Here is a 14,656-nt window from a genome sequence, read left to right on the forward strand (position 1 = left end):
AGAAGGAAGGATCTAGAAGACCTTCGGGAACAACTTCAAGATGAAGCTGTTGAGTAGTCTCGACAAAACGTACAAGACAGCAGCTGGGAAATGAAAACCTCCAGACAAAGTATTTCTACTTTGGGTAAAGTTCAGACGACACAGTATGCTGTCCAGTTGACTTTACCATAAAAGGAGAGACAGTCTGCTGAGCTGACCGAGGACAGAAGATACACAATTCTGATTGGTCGAGAGCTCTGAGCAAGTCAGGATGACAACGACATGTAGCCGTTTCCTTCCAACGGTTATTTCGAAATTCGAAATGACCGATGCCCAGATGTCTCTATAAATAGTGCCATCACAAGCTTCATTCAACACAGAACTTGATCAAGCCATTACGCTGACCAAATTTCTACAAGTTCTGCAAGCAAAGAAGCAAAGCAAAATCTTACACTACAATTCTTATATCTGTGTAAAAGTCTAGAGTGATTGTTTCAATCGTCTAAAGTGTCTTAGCAAATCTTTGTATAGGACAAAATACTTATCATTTCTAGAGATAGAAAGGAGAGGCTGAGTACTCGGTTTTAGTACTCAGCAAGAGATTAGGATTGAGTAGAGGTATAGAGGAAGGTACTCTTGTCATACTCAGTTGCTGATATTGTAAAAGGTTTGAGGCTCTACCTTTAAAGAGCTCAGTAGAGGATTCGAAATCTCGGAACGTGTTTCGGGGACAGGACGTAGGCTTAGAAGAAGCCGAACCTGGATAAATCTGCTGAGTAAAGTATTCCTTACCTTTAACTCCTTATATATATTGCTTGCTTAAAATAACCAAAAACTGACCAAGTAAAGAGGTCAAGTTGAGTTGTGCGCGTTGAACGTCTGAGCTCAGGAATAGACTCTAAGTGCTATCTCCTGACTCAAACTAAGAAACTGACCTAGTCACCAGTTAACTAAGCCAGTACCTTACTGTTTACTCAGCGCCGCTGTTAAAACCTTTTTCCTTAGAAAAAGAAGTCTGCCCTAATTGCTTAAAAAGTTTAAATAGTTACTAACCCCCCTTGGAACTATACTTGCAACCCTACAAGGGACCAATAATGCCTTTACGCAGGCGTCTCCCTCCTCTAGGTCGGTTTCCCAAAAGGTTGTTCCTCCACCATTGAAAATGTTCGCATCTGCTGTCACGGGCTCTATTTTTATGGACACCATCCCTGCTCAGTCACGTATTTCTGATGAAGGAGGATTTAAGGCCATTCGCATCCAGCAATCGATCTATAATAAACGGGTTTTCTCATATCAATATTCAGTGTTTGGCCGCCTTTCACTCTCCAAGGGGGATATCCCATGGAAGCATTCCGACCTAAAGCTCAAATTGAATCAGATTTGGCAAAGATCTATGGATTGGAAGCTCATATCTCTGGGGAAGGGATTCTACCATATTATCATGCCATCGGCATCCTCTATTCAAGCTATCTAGGGAGTTGGAGCACTCTCGCTGAAGCTAGGAATCATGCATTTCACTCCATGGACCCCGGGTTTCAACCCAGATTCTCACAAATCCACTACAACACAGGTATGAGTTCGCTTTTACAACTTGCCTTGGGAATTTTGGGATACTCGTATAATGTCTAGCATTGCACGGGTTGTGGGGGTTCCGATTCATTTTGATCAGAATACTGTCAATGGGGAATATGGGCACTATGCGAGGGTCTTAATTGATGTTGATTTATCAAAAGATATGCAATTTAAGATTAGGGTCGATACTGATTCGCATATGCAATGGGTGGATATTGAATATGAGCATTTGCCTCTGCTATGTAACAATTGTTCGACTGTAGGTCATTCAATGACACAATGTAGAAGGAATATTAACAACACTTTTACACATCCAAGGGATAAAAAACAGCCGGCACATCTTGGGGGGCGCTGATAGGGGCGTTTCGTCCCTATCTTTTAGCGTGGTTTACGGTTTAATTTATGACTAAATAAATAAGTTTAATTACAAAAATAAGGAGTTTTTAATAAAATAACGAAATAAAAATAAATTCCGTACTTTCGGTTAATTGTCTTATTTTTGATTAAATTTAGAAACTAAAACGTCAAGCTAACTCGGCTCTCGAGAATTGTATTTTAGGTACGAGCAAGGAGCAAAATCCCACCGACATACGCGGGGTGTGTGATACCTAGTCAGAATTGACTGCCCAGTCCACATGCACCACGTGGGACTTACCCACTGATACGCGAGGCGTATGAACCACCACGCGGGGCGTATATGCAATAATACACTCAATCATTAAGGTCAGACTGCATGGTCTCCCAAGTCAACAGGCTCAACTCTGGTCCCCCCAAGTCAACAGGCTCTACGCGGGGCGTCATACCTTACACGCGGGGCGTATATGGAAATTCTTCAATCTAAAAGATCCAGAGACTCATATACACGGGGCGTCCTCCAAGCTACGCGTGGCGCAAAAGACTTAATTCAAGCTACTAAATCTCAGGAGCTCAACCACGCGGGGCGTACCCTAGTCTACGCGAGGCGTGGTTGAGACAACAAGATCTGAATTTGGTCCACATGTAGGAGATTATTGACGGAATGGGTCAATACGCGGGGCGTTCTCAACCCTACGCGGGGCGTGTCATGGGAAAACTGCAGAAATAATGTATCTCCATGCTTGTATCTTATGAATTTACAATTTTACCCCTAGCTTGATGTGTATAAATAAGGGTGATTAGCACTCATTTAGACATTCAGATTTTACATAGCAAAACTCTATCACCTTGAGAGCTTGTTCGTGTATTTCGTTACTCCGTGAAAGTTCCATTCCATCCTCGTTCACCAAGCTCGAGAGTTCCACCTCCAAGTCCTAAGAGACGGCCTTGAGTCCGGTTAGCTAGTTCCAAGGGCTGATTCTTCCCTTTTCACTTGCTAATTAGCTTGTACTCTTCCAATGTACTAGGCTTGGTTGTATTCCGTATTTACGTTTTCCATATTTATAACATATGATTTACAATTTCTGTTTCTCTATACATGTTGATGTTTGCTACTTGTTTTGATATTTGTAATTGACTGTTGTGTAGGGGAACGCGATTTCCGACGCCATTCGGGCTATCTTTAGGGATTCACATAGGTGTTGCCTTACCGGAAGTGACACACCGGAAACCGTAGGAATTGACAAGCCATGGAACTTACGGGCCCTAATTTCTAATCCCAAGCATTAGACACGCCTTGACTAGGAACCACGTAGTCTAAGTACTTCACGGGTCGGTCAAACTACACGTAGTCGTCATTGCAAGAGTAAATCATTAACCGTATATATTCGGAGTCATTGTTTATCATACTTATAACTTATCGCCATCCATATCACTTCGTAGAGTTTTCGTTATATAAATATGTCTCACTCGTAGTTAGGAGTAGTTTGTAGTTGTTTCCGAAGTCAACCCAAAGTATTCACCGCTTAGATAACGTATAAAACCGAGTCGTTTAATATTTGTGGTTATAAATCCCGTGGATTCGATACCCGATCTTAACTGGATTATTACTTGATACGAAGGGGTACACTTGCCCCTAAGTAGTAGCGTCTAGTAGAGATAGAGCATTTAGGAAGATCACACCCATAGTCGTAACTTATCATAATATACATTTAGAGCTCTACCGAACACACCATCAAGTTTTTGGCGCCGTTGCCGGGGATTTGTACTTTCTCGCAATATTAGACAAAAACGTTTTATTGTTAGTCTAGGCATTATCTTTGTATAAATTGTTTATATACACTTTTACTAACAATATTCTTTCTTGTTCATAATTTCTTTATTTCTTTATTTTATGCACACCCGATCTTGGAGTGATACTCTCATTCCTATTGATCTTGAAATTGAACGTACTCTTTGTAGGATTCGGAGAGAGAAATGGCCAACCTCAACAATGAAGCTAACCAACCCGAGACCAACCAAAGACCGCCGGTTCAGCCCGTGAATAACAACCGCAATGGTGGGAATGACACCCGGACAATGTTGGAGATTCTTGCTCCGTATCGCCCTCAAAATCGCAACGGAATCGTTGCTCCCACCATTCCGGCCAACACATATGAAATAAAGACTAGCATGATCCAACTAATCCAACAACTTGGTCAATTCGAGAGGGGAACTCCATGAGAACCCTAACGAACATCTCGATAAATTTCTTATGCGTGCCGACACTTCTCGGCAAAATGATGTCCCGGTTGAGGCCGTCCGACTAAAGTTGTTTCCTTTCTCTTTGACAGGACAAGCGTTGGAGTGGCTGCACTCATTGGAGGCGGGATCGATTACCTCATGGGAGGAGCTTGAGAAGGAGTTCCTTTCCTACTATTTCCCGCCGTCCAAAACGGTTAAGTTGAGGAACGATATCACTTTCTTTAGGCAACTTGAATACGAGGCCCTTCATTCAGCTTGGGCTAGGTTCCGAAAATTGATCCGAAACTGCCCCCACCATGACATCCCTAAACATGATTTGGTAAGTACCTTCTACCATGGTTTAACTCCCACTAATCGTGCAACCGTTGATTCCGTTGCAGGTGGGGATTTGTTTCGAAAATCGGCAAGCGAGGCTTATGAGCTCATCCACGAACTAGCTCGGAAAAGTGTCCAATGGCAAGAAGATTGGCTTATCGGACCCTCGCGACATCAAACATTTGCCGTGGAAGACGAGGCTCCAAAAAGTTCCATGGCGGAAATGAGTAAGAAACTAGACACTTTGATAGCACAGTTGAGCCTCAACAAAGATGCACAGGTCTTGATGTGCAATCATTGTGGTGGAGATCATGACGGACTTAGTTGTCATGTCGGTAGCCCTTTCACCGGTGACACCGAAAATGTAAGTTACGTAGGAGGTAATCAAAGGTACAACCCTAAGCCGAACTCCTATTCACACCACCACAATAATAACGATAACGGGTGGAGACCTCGATACCAACTCCCTAACTTGTCGTACGACAATAACAATAATGTATTGAGGCCCCCACCCAACTTTCATCAAGAATATAGGGAAAATGGGCTAGGGCAATCACAAACCATGCCCGGAGGTCGGAACACTCAACCTCCCAACAACGTGCATGGCCAATCGGTAACTTCCTTGTTAAAGGACATCCTAACCCGTCTTGCCAATAGTGAGGTGTTTTGCAGGGACCTAAGCCACCAGGTAGCCCATTTGAATCGTCAGCAACAGGAAAGGCAGTTAGGAACTCTCCCGATGAACACTGAGCAAAACCCGCGGGCCAAAAATAGAGAGTCCGGACAAGCAATAGCTCTCCTTAACAGTATTCGTCGTCCACTCGCTCAATTTTGTCGCCATCAAATCCGAGATAACAACATGTGCAACGCTGATGCATCTAAGCTCGGAAGCATCGGGGGGCATGTTCCGTCATGAACGATAAATCCATATCATCAAATGGATTCTCAACTTCGAGCTCAACAGGTTCAAGATATATGGATATTGGCTAAGCATGATTCATGTGAAAAAGAAGTGACAATTCAATTTATTTCCACGAATGAGTAGCTCAAAGAAGTTTATTAACAACAGAAGTGAAGTCGCAAATTCATAGAAGGAGTTAAACCAATTTCAGCAAGCAACATATCTATACGGATACAAATAGGATTCAATTTCAACATTTTTCAGGAATAAGAGCAAATAAATTGCAACTCAAGATCAATTTTCATACAATTTAAATAAAATGGCAGCATCTATTTTGTTTAAATGAGCAGAAAAAACAGATTGCAAATTGATCATAGTTACGAAGGAAAATAAAGGCAGACACGAGCATATTCAGCATCAACAAGCATGACGTGATTGACAAAAATCAGTCAAAGACGAAGCAAGCAAAAAATTGAGGTTGCAATATCAGAAAATGCAGCAGCAGATGAGCATGTCTTGTAATTCAGAAAAAAATTCAACAAGTCATCCGACAATTCCATCACACGCCGTCAATTTTCATACAAAATTTACCTCAGTGATCTTTATTTTCTTTCTGAGCTATGAACTAGCAGAAATCATGTGTGAAAATGATGATGAAGCTGCAAAGAACACAATTTCAGCTTCAACAATATCGGTACTGACGGCTAAAAAAAAAATTTAATAAAAGACTTATTTGATGTGCAAAATTCATTTTCAAATCTTTTACACATAAAATAGGGAGGCAATTGTTGGGGGGTAATTTAATTTTTATATTTTTAGCATAGGTTATAATTTTACTCTATAGTTATTTTTATTTAATTAAATTTATCTCTCAACAAAATAAAAATGTGATAAAAAAAAAGAAATAATATCAAAGATTATTATCGAAAAAGAAAACAGAAATAAAAACGAAAAAGAAAAAGAAATAATAGAAATCATGGGCAAATTTGCACCATTTTTTAGCAACCCGTCCAGTAACTTTGACGATAAAAATGGACCCCGAAACAGTGTAATATCAGAGAACCATTATTTTTTCAGAAAGTTCGAGATGTTAGCTTTCTGGAATGTTAAAAACGGAGCAAAACGGAGCTGTAACGAAATCGGTAGAATTTTTCAAAGACCACTAGTGCTGAAAAACGGGTTTGAAATTTTCTACAATTTTCAAAAACGTGTTTTATGGCCTCAACTCCACATTTCTAGCTCCTAACTCAACCATGTTCTGTCTCTAACTTATGGGAAGGTAATGAGAATCATGGATGAGAAATTTAAGGACCACTTACATGGAATTTGTTGCTCAAATAAATTGAGCTCAATTCCTTCATTCCCAACTCCCACTCAAATCAATCAAACACAACAAACCAATTTATCTATCAAATTCCTTGCCAAAATTGGCCATTTTATCAATCCATAGGTTCTTAGAAATAGTTTTTTAGCATCTAATTAGTTTAAACAAGCTCTCAATTTCCAGAATTCGTTCTCACTCAAGTTCTTCGACAAAGCTTCCAATTTTCAGAAACTTCAAATCCGAAATTCTCTTACTTTAAATATTAGCCTTCGTTTCACTCCAATCCGACCTCTACCACTCCCAAAATCAAGCCCGAAAGTCCCACGAAAATATCATTTTAGTCCCAGAATTGCTGCTGACTTGGTGGTAAATTGCTGGTCAAGTCCATGAACTCTCTGAATTGCTCCAAATTCGCCCAGAATTACCTGGACATCGCGACAGCCCCCAAGACGAGTTTCCGGAGTTCCAGTCCTCATTTTCACGTATCCCAACAACGTCAAAGAGATCAGTTAATTTTATTAATCCCATACATATCGTTTTGTTTACGACTTATTTATATTTCTAATTTTAAAGTTATTTGTTTTTTTAAGTTGTAATTATCATGCTTTATTCTTATTTGTAATACAAAAAAATATTGGAATAAAAATATAAAAGAAAATTAAAAAGTTTATATCTTTGTGTCGTTTATTGCTTTTATTTTTTGGTACTTATCTTAAAAAATTGTTTTTTCGACCGACCTGTCAAGTAACGTCGGGGCCCAAGACCGTTGTTTTTATTTTCCGTTCTTGTAACGGTCGTCAATCGCTTTCGTTTAGAATTCAAGTAATTTAGGCGCACTATATTTATTTATTTTATTCAATTACCATTTTACCCTTTGAGAATTAGCTTCTCTGGTATGCGCGCATTATTTTTACCATTTTTAATCCCCGCAAACGCGTATCAAGGTTGAAAATTAGGATATTTCGAAAATATCGCCAACAGGAGTAAAAAAAAGGAAAGCGCTATCATCTTTTGCCGGCTTATTACACTTTGTCTAAAACAGAGAAAACTAGCTTTTGTGAGTCTTTGCTTGGCTTAAAGGTACCCGTTGGATAAACTTCTTCTTTGAATCTGAAAACAAACATCAATACTAACAAAAGGAAAAATAGAAGAATCAGCACTCCATTCAAATAGAGACAACTTCAACTGCAACTTCAACGAAAATTGGCCAGAAATCTAAAATCTAGTGAGTCTCATTTATCGAAATGACTATTACCAAAGCATACACACAGGGCAGAGTAAAGGAATGTCCAAACATTGTTCTTTGGTTGCGCTCCGAACCTGAAGCTTATAACGAGAGCTTTGTTGCTGCTCAGCGGGCGGTCCGCTCTCTGGTTTCGGTTGAGTTGCTTGCTAAGAATGACAAATTTGACCTGGTGCTTCTGTGCAGGAAGTTCGATGGTTGTGAGGGTGAAGGAAGGGTGAAAGAGTGGGTACTTAGCATGAGAAGTATGGAAGCCATGGATGGCCTCTCAGCTATATTATCTTGAACACAGAGTAATCCGATGTTGATGCATCTCGCCAATTCAGTCGTTGATCCGTTCCTCAAATCGGGTTCTATGAAATTTGAAGGTGTTCTTGCGTTCCAGTTTTTCCATGCCTGCAAAATTCATTAATAATAGCTATAAACAAAGGTCTAACTTACTCCAAGACGTATATCAAATGCGAGAATTGTGTATATAAGGTGTCATGTAGCTCCCTAATTAAACATTAGGGGATATCTAACACACAAAGCTCACATCCATAACCATCTGGGACGTGAAACAAATATGCATAGGTAACCCAACTATAAATACGACACTCCGATGACATGTAAGACCTAACTTGATAACATGTAAATAAAGGTCTAACTTCCCCCCAAAGATACCTTAAAGGAGGAGGATTGTCTTACATATATAAGAAGTTATATAACTCCCCAATTAAGCAAACATGGAATATCTAATACACAACCCTCAGGCCCAGAACCATCTGGACTCTCTGAAGCGTGACATTAAATACAAGGTTATGATACCATATAAATAAAGGTCTACCTTAAAAGGTACCTCAAAGGGAGAGAATCCCTCACATATAAAAGAAGTCATATAACTTCCTAGTTAAGCCAATGTGGGATATCTAACACACTCCACACGGCCCGGACCGTTTGGAGCTTGACCAAATATTCATTGATGACCCACCAATATATACAAGGCTCTAATATCATGTGCATAAACCCAAACGGTACCTCAAAGGAGGGTGATTGACTCAGATATACAAAAAAATCATATACAGTAAAACCTCTAAAAATTAATAATGTTGGGACCATGAAATTTTATTAATTTATAGAGATATTAATTTATCAAGTATAAAATTAGTGATATCGTCCAAGTCGGGACCAGAAGAAATTATTACTTTAAAGAGGTTATTAATTTATCGAGTATTAATTTATGAATGTTTTACTGTAGTCCCTTAATTAAACAATGTGAGATATCTAACATAAACTTAAGCTAATACCGGATGTAAAATCTTCATGGTACATATAAGAAGTCATATACCCACTGCGCATTAAATTCAAAGATTATACGCCCTGTCATGTATACTCTTAACGCGAGAAAAGTTATTATATTCTAATGATTTTTTTTAAACAAACTTACAACGTCCCAAAGATTCTATTTGTATTGCTGTGAGTTTGATCCTTTATAAGTAACCTTGCCAAGCCAAAATCTGAAATTTTAGGATTCATTTCTGCATCTAATAAAATGTTGCTAGCTTTAAGATCACGATGAATAACTCGATGTCGAGAATCCTCATGAAGATAAAGGAGTCCTTTAGCAATGCCTCCAATTATCTTGAAACGCTTTTCCCAATTTAAATGTTTAGACCTTACTGGATCTGCACATTAGTTAAGGGCTTAATTAACATGAACATCATGATGAAATCATCATAAACCCAAATTAACGTTATATACTTATATTGCCTTTACGAAATCACAATAGATATGTACTCTTACCAAATATAAATCGATCAAGGCTGCCATCAGCCAGAAACTCGTAGATAAGAAGCCTTTCATTTCCTTCCAAACAGAAACCAAGAAGCTTGACCAAATTCCTGTGTTGAAGCTTAGCCACCAACAATACTTCATTTTTAAATTCTACGTCTCCTTGGCTGGAATCACTAGAAAGCCTTTTAATCGCTATATGTTGTCCATCCAAAAGAGTACCCTGTTAAATATATAGATTAACTGCTTATAATGTGTCTAATTTATCTAAAAGGATTCAAACATCTTTTCTTCATCAGAAAATCTTATACTTACCTTGTAAACAGAGCCAAATCCACCCTGTCCGAGCTTTTTTACTGCCGAAAAGTCATCAGTTGAAGCTCTAATGGTCTCAAAATCGAATTGCAAGGCTTCCACGCTATTTATTCCATCTACAGTTAATCCAGAAAAAGATAATGTTAAGGCACATGAGATTCATTGTGTAATGCTTTTTACAGTACATATTTGCCACCAAATCTTTTTACTTACTGTCAACAATTCTACTTGGCCTCCTTAGTTGTAAATAAATTATGATGCATAGAAGAAGTGTCATCACGACACTGCCAATTGAAATGCCAACGATAATGATCGTTCGCCTATTTATTCCTGCAGAAACCAAAGTAACTTTGGTTAAAAAATATTTCCATACAATTAATTCGGAAATATAACAACAATTGTGAAGTGAAGCTTTATGCTTTGGCAAATCAAATGGCTTTTTCATTGAATAAGTTGAATCCTTCTGCCTCAAACAGCAAAGAAATAGAACATGTAGTTCAAAATACCATCCATTGATATGTTAAAAAATTGCCTTACACTTTTTTATACATTTCCCCTAGTTCCCGAAGAAAGACATTACATGGACTGGATTATAAGGTTCCGTCATCCTAAAATTAAGATAGCTCCCAAAAAATACATTATATGGACTAGATTACAAGGTTCCTTCATCCTAAAATTAAGAGTCGTTTCTTGTCACAAAATTCTCTAATGGTGACATCCAAGTCAACTTAAAGTCAGATGTTAAAATAGGAACGAACTTTCTAGAAACAATTGCATTAGTCAAGCAACAGAATGAAAGACATTGAAAGGAAGAAAACAGAATATATTCTTAAATCGCATTAGAATGGCATGAAGTGATGTTTGTTAGTGTTAACGAGACAATTTGAGAAGCAAGGATTTCAATGCAGTTTTAGATCTTCAGCTATTTAGGATCAATCAAACTGATCAATTCATAAGTAACTACTATCTAGTGTAAGTACCTTTTTCCAGTAGAGACGGGGACGTAGGTGGCTCTGAAAAACGCAAAGGACTTTCATCAGGTATAGAATGATAGAACTGATAGTTCTCATATCTTAAACTGCAACTTGGATTACTGACTCTACCTCCATGTCTTCCCTCACAACAAAATGGGATCTTCCGAAAAGCCGCAACAAGACATTCTTGACATTTTTGCTCAGATAAATCAGGGGTGCATTGCACAAGGCCAAATATTGTTTCAAATCCTGCAGTTTCATTTCCAGTTGCAAACTTTCTAGTAGAGCTTCCTGCAGCAGCTTTGCTTTGAAGTCGGCTCAATAAAGTTTGCAATGCCCAATTAAACTGATTCACATCAGAAGCATTTTTCGGAGACCACCTCGACACTGTAGCCCATGTTTCCATTACACCAAAAATTGATCTGTTTGGGTATCGTAACGTGCAATAGTCAGAAAATGCAATAGCCTCCTTCTGGTTTGGACATGCTTCCAAGATTCCACGAGAAGCATCTCTGATACAGTTCCGACATATATCTATAGAAACATCCCCTCTACAAAGAGCAATCGCATTTACTCTATCAAAGGGTTGGCCAACAGAGAGATTGTAAAATCCGTACTCAATATCAGTGTTCAAGACAAGGGAGGAGATGAGGTTTTCGAGGTTTCTCCGGTAGGCGCTGGTAGTTGTGTAGTTTCCTATATCATTCCTACAGATCTGAGCACTAACAAACTTCAAAAGAAGGCAGAAACAATAAAACAGGAATCTCAGGGAAGTCATTGACAGTCTGGTAGCTCTATAGTCTATACATAGATAGTAAAAACTAATCGAATTCGAAGAAGTTCAGAGAATGGCATCAGCATGGCTTGATTTGCAGACTTGAACATTACATCAATTTTCTTTAGAGCACAAGTCAAAATCAAGTCACTCCACTATCATATGCAATCTAAACTTCATGAAGATTCTGCAACCAGAAGCTTTGTGATAAAAACTTCCACAAACGCTTGTATTTCTATTTGCTTACAAACTCTGAAAGATGTGAAAATTTGAAACGATGATTATATTGTCCGATTGAATGGATAAGAGTATAACAAATAGGAACAATCGAACATTGACTCAGTTATCCAATTCAATTCCAGTTCTGATTATCAATTCCTCATAATTTCAACAGTTACATACTCTACAGACTGCAATTTAAAAAAAAAATCTATCTATTAACATGAATTTTCGGCGCAAGGTTTACCGTTGATCGGAATTTCTTCAGTCCGGTAGCCGTAGCTGCAGCTCTTCTGAGAAATTCATTGGAGCGCATATAGAGATATCCCTCCTCTTGCCGTATCCATAGGTGGAGCTCTTGAGCACCGGCAGAATTTTCTCCGTTCGCTCTCTCTTCGATTCTCTCTCTACAGACCACCAAATTTCAGAATTTGCGTTGCTTCGGAAAGCCCTTCCTAAGCTGGCTTTACTTCTCATTTTACTTCAGTGGTTTGGCCGGATTAAGCAAGAGCAGAAGAAGAGACAAGTATGATAATATTCGTTCGTCTTGCGTCGTTATTCGTATAGCGGACGACGACCGTCTTACTCCTTGTCTGTTGGTAAATTGTTATTTAGTCCCTTAATGGTTTTAAACTTTATAAGATTACCTAAAATCACATGGTTTTGAGAACCGAACCGAATCGGTCGGTTCAATTCGGTTCGACCGGAATCGGTCATCATTTCAGACTGGAGATGGTTCGGTTTTTAAATGCTTCAAAATCGGCTAGAACCGTCTAACCCGATCGGTTGAACCGTGACCCGTCTGAACTGGTCGCAGTTAATCGGACTGGTCGGGTTACATTTCATACTCAATAAAAAAAAAATTGCTTTTCCAAGGATTCGAACGGTAGAACCTTTGAATAAAAAACAAAAACTTAACCACTAGACCATTTATTACCTTATATTTAATTTTAACAATATTAATATATATATAATTGTTATAAAAAGTAAATATTTAAAATATTATTTATTATTATTTTTTTATATTTCTATAAATATTATACAAACATTATTTTATCATTTCAATACTCATAATATTTGATTAATATTTAAATATTTTATAAAATAAAATTTAAAACTCTAAAAAAATTGTATAATAACTATTTTATTATACTTATATGTTATGTTAATAATAATACTCATTATTTAGTTTTAAAAAATATGTAATTTATATTTTTTAATTTTTTTATAAATGAATTTTTATTATATTTTTAATTCATGATTGGATTTATAAATTTAATATTTTTAATTTTATTTATATAATTTTTATAAGTTAAAATATGGATAAAATATTATTTTTTACATGATTTTGTTAATACTGGTTGAACTCCGATTGAACCTCTAATTCTTATCCTTTATCCTTTCCGGTTCTTTGACCGGTCCGGTTTTGATAACCATGTAAAATCATCTTTGTACGGTCTACATATGTTTTGGATAAATAATTATAATATCTCTATGTTTTTAACTAATACACTACTTAGTTCCTGTGTTCTTAGAAATAATTATATAGTCCCTTAGTTTTTGTTTTTGTTAACTCCTTAGTCCTTATGTTTGGATCAATGGTCAAACTATGCTAAAGAAATTTTAAAATACCAAAATTACCCTTTACTTTATGTTTTAATAATAAACATCTATTTTTTCTATTTTATATTTTTTTTCTCTTTTTTCTACATAATCACAATCTCTCAAATATAAACTCCAATAAAAAGTAATTGATTTATTAATTTTAATATAATTATAAAATTTTAATTTAATAACGTAAAATTTATTGACTAAAAAAATGAATGAAAAATATTTCAAAAATTATTAAAATAGGAGTAAGACTATCATTGTAAAAAGTTTTTATAATTCTAATAAATTTTACGAATGAAGAAAAAAAATGATTTTTAAAAATTTATAATAATATTTAATGTTAGTTTAAAGATATTATATTAAAAAATAATTAAAATTTAAGAAAATTAATAATATATTTTTTCAAGTATATTAATTTTGGTATACATGTAGTTCAAAAACTTCACTAAAACTTATTAGATTAAATTTGAAACTAAAAGATAAATTTTGTTATGATAACTAGGGGCAATTTTGGACTTTCATTTATAAAACAAATAGAAGGACTAAAGAATTCATTAAGATAAAACTTAAGGACCTTATAATAATATGATGGACCTATTAGCATGTTAAGTAAAAACATAAAGACCTTATAATTATTTACCCTATGTTTTTTATACACCATCAAAACAAGTAAATTACACCAATGTTACCTGAATTTTATTCTAATTTATATTTTGGTACATATATTACATTTTGTTTCAAAAATATACCTAGAATAACGATGACCGGACAATTTAGTATATTTTATTGGTCGATAGTCGGTCAATGCGAATTTGATGAATAAATTACAACTGATGGTACCTGAACTTTACCATAATTCACACTTCAGTACCTAGATTTCATTTTGTTCAAAAATACACCTCAAGCAAAGATGACTCAATATTTTTAGTATATTTGACCATTTTAAATTAAAAATTGAGACCTATCATATACTCAATTAACATAAAATTACAATACTACCATTTAGCTATTTATATATATATATATATATATATATATATATATATATATATATATATAA

General features: G+C 36.4%; 1 protein-coding gene across 4 annotated transcripts; it reads right to left on the bottom strand.

Annotated features, from left to right (window-relative positions):
• Window positions 1-7,834: 7,834 nt before the first annotated feature.
• On the bottom strand, window positions 7,835-12,561 carry LOC136232944 (cysteine-rich receptor-like protein kinase 26). 4 transcript variants are annotated; one of them, XM_066022430.1, is made up of 8 exons: window positions 12,233-12,561; window positions 11,121-11,706; window positions 10,998-11,030; window positions 10,231-10,347; window positions 10,018-10,133; window positions 9,715-9,925; window positions 9,359-9,596; window positions 7,835-8,328 (listed from the first exon to the last, which is right to left on the bottom strand). In XM_066022430.1, exons 1-8 carry the CDS (start codon window positions 12,299-12,301, stop codon window positions 8,286-8,288), a joined length of 1,413 nt encoding a protein of 470 aa, XP_065878502.1. In that variant the 5' UTR covers window positions 12,302-12,561; the 3' UTR covers window positions 7,835-8,285. The 4 variants fall into 4 exon arrangements, with proteins under 4 accessions (XP_065878502.1, XP_065878500.1, XP_065878501.1 ...); XM_066022428.1 differs by having other exon boundaries at window positions 10,998-11,706; XM_066022429.1 differs by having other exon boundaries at window positions 10,998-12,018; window positions 12,233-12,560.
• Between the last annotated feature and the right edge of the window lie 2,095 nt (window positions 12,562-14,656).

This window comes from Euphorbia lathyris, chromosome 6, assembly GCF_963576675.1.
Source record: "Euphorbia lathyris chromosome 6, ddEupLath1.1, whole genome shotgun sequence".
Classification (NCBI taxonomy): domain Eukaryota; kingdom Viridiplantae; phylum Streptophyta; class Magnoliopsida; order Malpighiales; family Euphorbiaceae; genus Euphorbia; species Euphorbia lathyris.